Source organism: Oncorhynchus gorbuscha, unplaced genomic scaffold (genome assembly GCF_021184085.1).
Source record: "Oncorhynchus gorbuscha isolate QuinsamMale2020 ecotype Even-year unplaced genomic scaffold, OgorEven_v1.0 Un_scaffold_1129, whole genome shotgun sequence".
Lineage (NCBI taxonomy): Eukaryota > Metazoa > Chordata > Actinopteri > Salmoniformes > Salmonidae > Oncorhynchus > Oncorhynchus gorbuscha.
The window spans coordinates 175,140-185,000 of NW_025746001.1; the positions used below are offsets into that span (position 1 = coordinate 175,140).

Here is a 9,861-nt window from a genome sequence, read left to right on the forward strand (position 1 = left end):
CCATACCTGGGATAGAGGACAGATACCTGGGGTTAGAGAGAGAGACCTCCATACCTGGGGTAGAGGACAGATACCTGGGGTTAGAGAGAGACCTCCATACCTGGGGTAGAGGACAGATACCTGGGGTTAGAGAGAGACCTCCATACCTGGGATAGAGGACAGATACCTGGGGTTAGAGAGAGAGAGAGAGACCTCCATACCTGGGGTAGAGGACAGATACCTGGGGTTAGAGAGAGAGAGAGAGACCTCCATACCTGGGGTAGAGGACAGATACCTGGGGTTAGAGAGAGAGAGACCTCCATACCTGGGATAGAGGACAGATACCTGGGGTTAGAGAGAGAGAGAGAGACTCCTCCATACCTGGGGTAGAGGACAGATACCTGGGGTTAGAGAGAGAGAGACCTCCATACCTGGGGTAGAAGACCGATACCTGGGGTTAGAGAGAGAGAGACACCTCCATACCTGGGGTAGAGGACAGATACCTGGGGTTAGAGAGACCTGGTGATCAACCTTTATTTAACCAATTCAGTGTTTTCACTAACCTGTGTGTGAGGTGGGTGTGAGGGGTGTGTGTGTTTTCACTAACCTGTGTGTGAGGTGGGTGTGAGGGGTGTGTGTGTTTTCACTAACCTGTGTGTGAGGTGGGTGTGAGGGGTGTGTGTGTTTTCACTAACCTGTGTGTGAGGTGGGTGTGAGGGGTGCGGGTGCGGCGGCGTCCTGTGCTCCTCTGGGTCGTCCGGAGGCAGAGGGGATCCCCCTGGCCCCTGCAGGGGCCCTGGCCTGTCCCTGTCTCAGTCTGTCCTCACCAGCTCTCCTCTCCCTCTCTGCATCCTCCGCTGCCCTGTTGGCGCCCTGGACACACAGAGACACACATCACCATGGAGACAACAGTCACACCTCTTCACTATCACAACATCACCGTGGAGACAACGGTCACACCTCTCCACTATCACAACATCACCATGGAGACAACGGTCACACCTCTTCACTATCACAACATCACCACGGAGACAACGGTCACACCTCTCCACTATCACAACATCACCACGGAGACAACGGTCACACCTCTCCACTATCACAACATCACCATGGAGACAACGGTCACACCTCTTCACTATCACAACATCACCGTGGAGACAACGGTCACACCTCTTTACTATCACAACATCACCACGGAGACAACGGTCACACCTCTCCACTATCACAACATCACCATGGAGACAACGGTCACACCTCTTCACTATCACAACATCACCGTGGAGACAACGGTCACACCTCTTCACTATCACAACATCACCATGGAGACAACGGTCACACCTCTCCACTATCACAACATCACCGTGGAGACAACGGTCACACCTCTTCACTATCACAACATCACCGTGGAGACAACGGTCACACCTCTTCACTATCACAACATCACCATGGAGACAACGGTCACACCTCTCCACTATCACAACATCACCATGGAGACAACGGTCACACCTCTTCACTATCACAACATCACCATGGAGACAACGGTCACACCTCTTCACTATCACAACATCACCATGGAGACAACGGTCACACCTCTTCACTATCACAACATCACCATGGAGACAACGGTCACACCTCTTCACTATCACAACATCACCATGGAGACAACGGCCACACCTCTTCACTATCACAGCATCACCATGGAGACAACGGCCACACCTCTTCACTATCACAACATCACCATGGAGACAACGGCCACACCTCTTCACTATCACAGCATCACCATGGAGACAACAGTCACACTGTCCCACCTCCCAACCCTTCACTATCACAACAACACCATGGAGACAGTCACACTGTCCCACCTCCCAACCCTTCACTATCACAACATCACCATGGAGACAACGGTCACACCTCTTCACTATCACAACATCACCATGGAGACAACAGTCACACTGTCCCACCTCCCAACCCTTCACTATCACAACAACACCATGGAGACAACAGTCACACTGTCCCACCTCCCAACCCTTCACTATCACAACAACACCATGGAGACAACAGTCACACTGTCCCACCTCTTCACTATCACAACAACACCATGGAGACAACGGTCACACTGTCCCACCTCTTCACTATCACAACACCATGGGATCTTATTGACCAGGAATTTCCTCAATCAGCATTCAAAATGGCTGCCGTTGCCAGGGACACCACTGCTATTCGTAGACCAACAAAATGGCCACCGTGGACATTCCATTACTGTGTCCCAGTTACCTCTCCTTCCTCCCAAAGTGTGCACTGGTTCACATCACTGACTTGAAGAAATACAGTGGAACCTCCCACTAGCCCATGTCTCCACCAATCCCAACGCTTTCCAGATTTGTGGGAAGTAGTGAACGAGTGTACACTTTAGGAGAAAGGAGATATTGTAGAAGTAGTGAACGAGTGTACACTTTAGGAGAAAGGAGATATTGTGGAAGTAGTGAACGAGTGTACACTTCAGGAGAAAGGAGATATTGTGGAAGTAGTGAACGAGTGTACACTTCAGGAGAAAGGAGATATTGTGGAAGTAGTGAACGAGTGTACACTTCAGGAGAAAGGAGATATTGTGATGAAAAGACTCCAGTCCGGGGTCAATGTAACGAAGGGGGTGACTCAGAGACGTTAGCAGAGAGACGTTACTCACAAACTTGAGCATGTTCCAGTCGAAGACGTAGTCGTAGGAGAAGCCCTGTCTGTGGAACAGGTTCCTGAACAGCTGTCTGAGGTACGAGTAGTCGGGCTTGTCATCGAACCGCAGAGAACGGCAGAAGTTCAGGTACGTGGTAAACTCAGCTGTGAGGAGAGAGGAGAGGATGGGTCAAGATACAGCTCTTTAATTATTATACAACTGGACATGGTAAACTCCCCTGAGAGGAGAGGATGGGTCAAGATACAGCTCTATAATTATTATACAACTGGACATGGTAAACTCAGCTGAGAGGAGAGGATGGGTCAAGATACAGCTCTTTAATTATTATACAACTGGACATGGTAAACTCAGCTGAGAGGAGAGGATGGGTCAAGATACAGCTCTTTAATTATTATACAACTGGACATGGTAAACTCCCCTGAGAGGAGAGGATGGGTCAAGATACAGCTCTTTAATTATTATACAACTGGACATGGTAAACTCAGCTGAGAGGAGAGGATGGGTCAAGATACAGCTCTTTAATTATTATACAACTGGACATGGTAAACTCCCCTGAGAGGAGAGGATGGGTCAAGATACAGCTCTTTAATTATTATACAACTGGACATGGTAAACTCCCCTGAGAGGAGAGGATGGGTCAAGATACAGCTCTTTAATTATTATACAACTGGACATGGTAAACTCCCCTGAGAGGAGAGGATGGGTCAAGATACAGCTCTTTAATTATTATACAACTGGACATGGTAAACTCAGCTGTGAGGAGAGGAGAGGATGGGTCAAGATACAGCTCTATAATTATTATACAACTGGACATGGTAAACTCCCCTGAGAGGAGAGGATGGGTCAAGATACAGCTCTATAATTATTATACAACTGGACATGGTAAACTCCCCTGTGAGGAGAGGATGGGTCAAGATACAGCTCTATAATTATTATACAACTGGACATGGTAAACTCCCCTGAGGAGAAAGGAGAGGATGGGTCAAGATACAGCTCTTTAATTATTATACAACTGGACATGGTAAACTCCACTGAGAGGAGAGGATGGGTCAAGATACAGCTCTTTAATTATTATACAACTGGACATGGTAAACTCCACTGAGAGGAGAGGATGGGTCAAGATACAGCTCTTTAATTATTATACAACTGGACATGGTAAACTCCACTGAGAGGAGAGGATGGGTCAAGATACAGCTCTTTAATTATTATACAACTGGACATGGTAAACTCCCCTGAGAGGAGAGGATGGGTCAAGATACAGCTCTTTAATTATTATACAACTGGACATGGTAAACTCAGCTGTGAGGAGAGGAGAGGATGGGTCAAGATACAGCTCTATAATTATTATACAACTGGACATGGTAAACTCCACTGAGAGGAGAGGATGGGTCAAGATACAGCTCTTTAATTATTATACAACTGGACATGGTAAACTCCCCTGAGAGGAGAGGATGGGTCAAGATACAGCTCTTTAATTATTATACAACTGGACATGGTAAACTCCCCTGAGAGGAGAGGATGGGTCAAGATACAGCTCTATAATTATTATACAACTGGACATGGTAAACTCAGCTGAGAGGAGAGGATGGGTCAAGATACAGCTCTTTAATTATTATACAACTGGACATGGTAAACTCCCCTGAGAGGAGAGGATGGGTCAAGATACAGCTCTATAATTATTATACAACTGGACATGGTAAACTCCACTGAGAGGAGAGGATGGGTCAAGATACAGCTCTTTAATTATTATACAACTGGACATGGTAAACTCCCCTGTGAGGAGAGGATGGGTCAAGATACAGCTCTTTAATTATTATACAACTGGACATGGTAAACTCCACTGAGAGGAGAGGATGGGTCAAGATACAGCTCTATAATTATTATACAACTGGACATGGTAAACTCCCCTGAGAGGAGAGGATGGGTCAAGATACAGCTCTATAATTATTATACAACTGGACATGGTAAACTCCCCTGAGAGGAGAGGATGGGTCAAGATACAGCTCTTTAATTATTATACAACTGGACATGGTAAACTCCCCTGAGAGGAGAGGAGAGGATGGGTCAAGATACAGCTCTTTAATTATTATACAACTGGACATGGTAAACTCCCCTGAGAGGAGAGGATGGGTCAAGATACAGCTCTTTAATTATTATACAACTGGACATGGTAAACTCCCCTGAGAGGAGAGGAGAGGATGGGTCAAGATACAGCTCTATAATTATTATACAACTGGACATGGTAAACTCCCCTGAGAGGAGAGGATGGGTCAAGATACAGCTCTTTAATTATTATACAACTGGACATGGTAAACTCCCCTGAGAGGAGAGGAGAGGATGGGTCAAGATACAGCTCTATAATTATTATACAACTGGACATGGTAAACTCCCCTGAGAGGAGAGGATGGGTCAAGATACAGCTCTTTAATTATTATACAACTGGACATGGTAAACTCCCCTGAGAGGAGAGGATGGGTCAAGATACAGCTCTTTAATTATTATACAACTGGACATGGTAAACTCCCCTGAGAGGAGAGGATGGGTCAAGATACAGCTCTTTAATTATTATACAACTGGACATGGTAAACTCCCCTGAGAGGAGAGGATGGGTCAAGATACAGCTCTTTAATTATTATACAACTGGACATGGTAAACTCCCCTGAGAGGAGAGGATGGGTCAAGATACAGCTCTTTAATTATTATACAACTGGACATGGTAAACTCCCCTGAGAGGAGAGGATGGGTCAAGATACAGCTCTATAATTATTATACAACTGGACATGGTAAACTCCCCTGAGAGGAGAGGATGGGTCAAGATACAGCTCTTTAATTATTATACAACTGGACATGGTAAACTCCCCTGAGAGGAGAGGATGGGTCAAGATACAGCTCTATAATTATTATACAACTGGACATGGTAAACTCCCGTGAGAGGAGAGGATGGGTCAAGATACAGCTCTTTTTATACATCTAGTTGTATAATTAATATATATATGTGGAATAAAATGCCTGAATGTGAATCCTCTAGTCTCCAAGACAACAAGACATACACTACAAACAGATCCTCTGAATGTGATCAGCTTTCTTCCTGGTTAGGTCACATGATCAGGATAAACTCCTAACCCTATCCACTTTCAAAGACCGGGAGTGAAAATTCTATATGTGCAAGGATCTACTATGTAAAAAACGACCTGTTTTGACTTCAGAAAACCCCATCAACTTCCAGCCACAGACAGGTCTTTCAACTACTCACATGGATATCCTTTACACAGGACCTCGATGGGGGTAGACATCTTCTTCTCACTGATGCGTTCGTACTTCTGTCTCTTAGTGGCAGCCTTCAGGCCCTGCCAGGGCAGACTGCCCAGGTTGAAGTACATCAGGACGTAGCCAAGAGACTCCAGGTCATCACGACGAGACTGCTCTGTAGAGGAGAGAGAAGAGAGGTAGAGGAGAGAAGAGAGGGAGAGAAGAGAGGGAGAGAGGGAGACAAGAGAGGGATAGAGAGATAGGAGAGAGAAGAGAGGGATAGGAGAGAGAAGAGAGGGAGAGGAGAGAGGGATAGAGAGAAGGGAGAGAGAGAGCAGAGAGGGAGAGCAGAGAGGGAGAGAGAGCAGAGAGGGAGAGAGAGCAGAGAGGGAGAGAGAGAAGAGAGGGAGAGAGAGAAGAGAGGGAGAGAGAGAAGAGAGGGAGAGAGAGAAGAGAGGGAGAGAGAGAAGAGAGGGAGAGAGAGAAGAGAGGGAGAGAGAGAAGAGAGGGAGAGAGAGAAGAGAGGGAGAGAGAGAAGAGAGGGAGAAGAGAAGAGAGGGAAAGAGGAGAGAGAAGAGAGGAGAGAAAAGAGAGGGAAAGAGGAGAGAGAGATGGAAAGAGGAGAGAGAGATGGAAAGAGGAGAGAGAGATGGAAAGAGGAGAGAGGGAGAGAGAGATGGAAAGAGGAGAGAGGGAGAGAGAGAGAGAGAGAGAAGAGAGAGAGAGAGGGAAAGAGGAGAGAGAAAGAGGAGAGAGAGAGAGAAAGAGGAGAGAGAGAGAGAGGGAAAGAGGAGAGAGAAAGAGGAGAGAGAGAGAGAAAGAGGAGAGAGAGAGAGAGGGAAAGAGGAGAGAGAGAGAGAGGGAAAGAGGAGAGAGAGAGAAAGAGGAGAGAGAGAGAGAGGGAAAGAGGAGAGAGAGAGGGAAAGAGGAGAGAGAGAGGGAAAGAGGAGAGAGAGAGGGAAAGAGGAGAGAGAGAGGGAAAGAAGAGAGAGGGAGAGAGGAGAGAGAGAGAACAGACAGAGAACAGAGAGAGAACAGACAGAGATAGAAGAGAGGGAGAGAGAGAGAAAAGAGTGAAAGAGGAGAGAGGGGAGAGAGGAGAGAGGGGAGAGAGAGAGAGGGGAGAGAGAGAGGGGAGAGAGGGAGGGGCGAGAGAGGAGAGAGAGAGGGGAGAGAGGGGAGAGAGAGAGAGAGGGGAGAGAGGGGAGAGAGAGAGAGGAGATAGGAGAGAGGGAGAGAGGAGATAGGGAGAAGGTCAGGGTCTTTTGTGTACCTGTTCCCAGGTGTGTGTAACTAGTGTATGTGTTTGTTTCTATATATTGCCAAAAGTATGTGGACAGGTCAAACATCTCATTCCAAAATCATGGGTATTAATATGGACTGCTATAACAGCCTCCACTCTTCTGGGAAGGCTTTCCACTAGATGTTGGAACATTGCTGCTATAACAGCCCCCACTCTTCTGTGAAGGCTTTCCACTAGATGTTGGAACATTGCTGCTATGACAGCCTCCACTCTTCTGGGAAGGCTTTCCACTAGATGTTGGAACATTGCTGCTATAACAGCCTCCACTCTTCTGGGAAGGCTTTCCACTAGATGTTGGAACATTGCTGCTATAACAGCCTCCACTCTTCTGGGAAGGCTTTCCACTAGATGTTGGAACATTGCTGCAATAACAGCCTCCACTCTTCTGGGAAGGCTTTCCACTAGATGTTGGAACATTGCTGCAGGGACTTGCTTCCATTCAGCCACAAGAGCATTAGTGAGGTCTGGTGATTAGGCCTGACTCGCAGTCGGCGTTCCAATTCAGGTGTTCAATGGGGTTGAGGTCAGGTCTCTGTGCAGGTCAGTTCAGTTCTTCCACACCGATCTACAAAACATTTCTGTATGGACCTGGCTTTGTGCACGGGGGCATTGTCATGCTGAAACAGGAAAGGGCCTTCCCCAAACACAAAGCTGGAAGCACAGAATTGTCTAGAATGTCATTGTATGCTGTAGTGTTAAGATTTCCCTACACTAACTAAGGGGCCGAGCCCAAACCGTGAAAAACTGCCCCAGACCATTATTCCTCCTCCACCAAACTTTACAGTTGGCACTATGCATTGGGGCAGATAGAGTTCTCCTGGCATCCGAAAAACCTAGATTCATCCGTCGGATTGCCAGATGGTGCAGCAGGATTCATCACGCCAAAGAATGCTCCAGAGTACAACATCTTCAGCTGATGCATGGCATTGCACATGGTGATCTTAGGTTTGTGTGCGGCTGCTCGGCCATGGAAACTAATTTCACAAAGCTCCCGACGAACAGTTCTTGTGCTGACGTTGCTTCCAGAGGTAGTTTGGAACTCGGAAGTGTTCTGTTCTGTGAGCTTGTGTGGCCTACCTTCACGGTTGAGCCGTTGTGGCTCCTAGACGTTTCCACTTCACAATAACAGCACTTACAGTTGACCGGGGCAGCAGTAGCAGGTCAGATATTTGACGAACTGACTAGTTGGCAAGGTGGCATCCTATGATGGTGCCACTTTGAAAGTCACTGAGCTATTCTACTGCCAATGTTTGTCTATGGAGATCGCATGGCTGTGTGCTCGATTTTATACACCTGTCAGCAAAGGGTGTGGCTGAAATAGCAGAATCCACTAATTTGAAGGGGTGTCCACATACTTTTGTACATATAGTGTATATATCCTACCGATTCCCAGGTGTGTGTTGATGGATGCGTAGCGCGCCGTGCCGGTCAGGTTCTTGTTCTCGCGGTAGGGGATGTGCTGGTGTGTGCGGGCGTCGCGGTACTTCTTGGCCAGGCCAAAGTCGATGATGTACACCAGGTTGCCCTTCTTGCCCAGGCCCATCAGGAAGTTGTCTGGCTTCACGTCTCTGTGGATGAAGTTCTTCGAGTGGATGTACTCTATACGGCTGATCTGGAGAGGAGAGAGGTTGATCAATAACAGCTAGTCTGATCTGGAGCGGAGAGAGGTTGATCAATAACAGCTAGTCTGATCTGGAGAGGAGAGAGGTTGATCAATAACAGCTAGTCTGATCTGGAGAGGAGAGAGGTTGATCAATAACAGCTAGTCTGATCTGGAGAGGAGAGAGGTTGATCAATAACAGCTAGTCTGATCTGGAGAGGAGAGAGGTTGATCAATAACAGATAGTCTGGACAGCTGGAGGACATCTGGTAGTCTAAACACCTGGAGGACACCCGGTAGTCTAAACACCTGGAGGACACCCGGTAGTCTAAACACCTGGAGGACACCCGGTAGTATAAACACCTGGTAGTATAAACACCTGGTAGTCTAAACACCTAGAGGACACCCGGTAGTATAAACACCTGGTAGTCTAAACACCTGGTAGTCTAAACACCTGGAGGACACCCGGTAGTCTAAACACCTGGAGGACACCCGGTAGTCTAAACACCTGGAGGACACCCGGTAGTCTAAACACCTGGAGGACACCCGGTAGTCTAAACACCTGGAGGACACCCGGTAGTCTAAACACCTGGAGGACACCCGGTAGTCTAAACACCTGGTAGTATAAACACCTGGTAGTCTAAACACCTAGAGGACACCCGGTAGTATAAACACCTGGTAGTATAAACACCTGGTAGTCTAAACACCTAGAGGACACCCGGTAGTCTAAACACCTGGAGGACACCCGGTAGTCTAAACACCTGGAGGACACCCGGTAGTCTAAACACCTGGAGGACACCCGGTAGTCTAAACACCTGGAGGACACCCGGTAGTCTAAACACCTGGAGGACACCCGGTAGTCTAAACACCTGGAGGACACCCGGTAGTCTAAACACCTGGAGGACACCCGGTAGTCTAAACACCTGGAGGACACCCGGTAGTCTAAACACCTGGAGGACACCCGGTAGTCTAAACACCTGGAGGACACCCGGTAGTCTAAACACCTAGAGGACACCCGGTAGTATAAACACCTGGTAG

At 47.6% G+C, this 9,861-nt stretch overlaps 1 protein-coding gene across 2 annotated transcripts in view; it reads right to left on the minus strand.

Moving 5' to 3' along the window:
- Positions 1 to 9,861, minus strand: part of LOC124021560 (casein kinase I-like) — a 55,922-nt gene that overhangs the window by 33,023 nt on the left and 13,038 nt on the right. For both annotated transcript variants that reach the window (XM_046336699.1, XM_046336700.1), the window contains exons 3-6: positions 8,607 to 8,835; positions 5,925 to 6,095; positions 2,666 to 2,814; positions 675 to 852 (exon numbers count right to left, since the gene is read on the minus strand). In XM_046336699.1, coding sequence (XP_046192655.1) covers positions 675 to 852; positions 2,666 to 2,814; positions 5,925 to 6,095; positions 8,607 to 8,835 — 727 coding nt within the window. The remainder of the gene's footprint in view (positions 1 to 674; positions 853 to 2,665; positions 2,815 to 5,924; positions 6,096 to 8,606; positions 8,836 to 9,861) is intronic.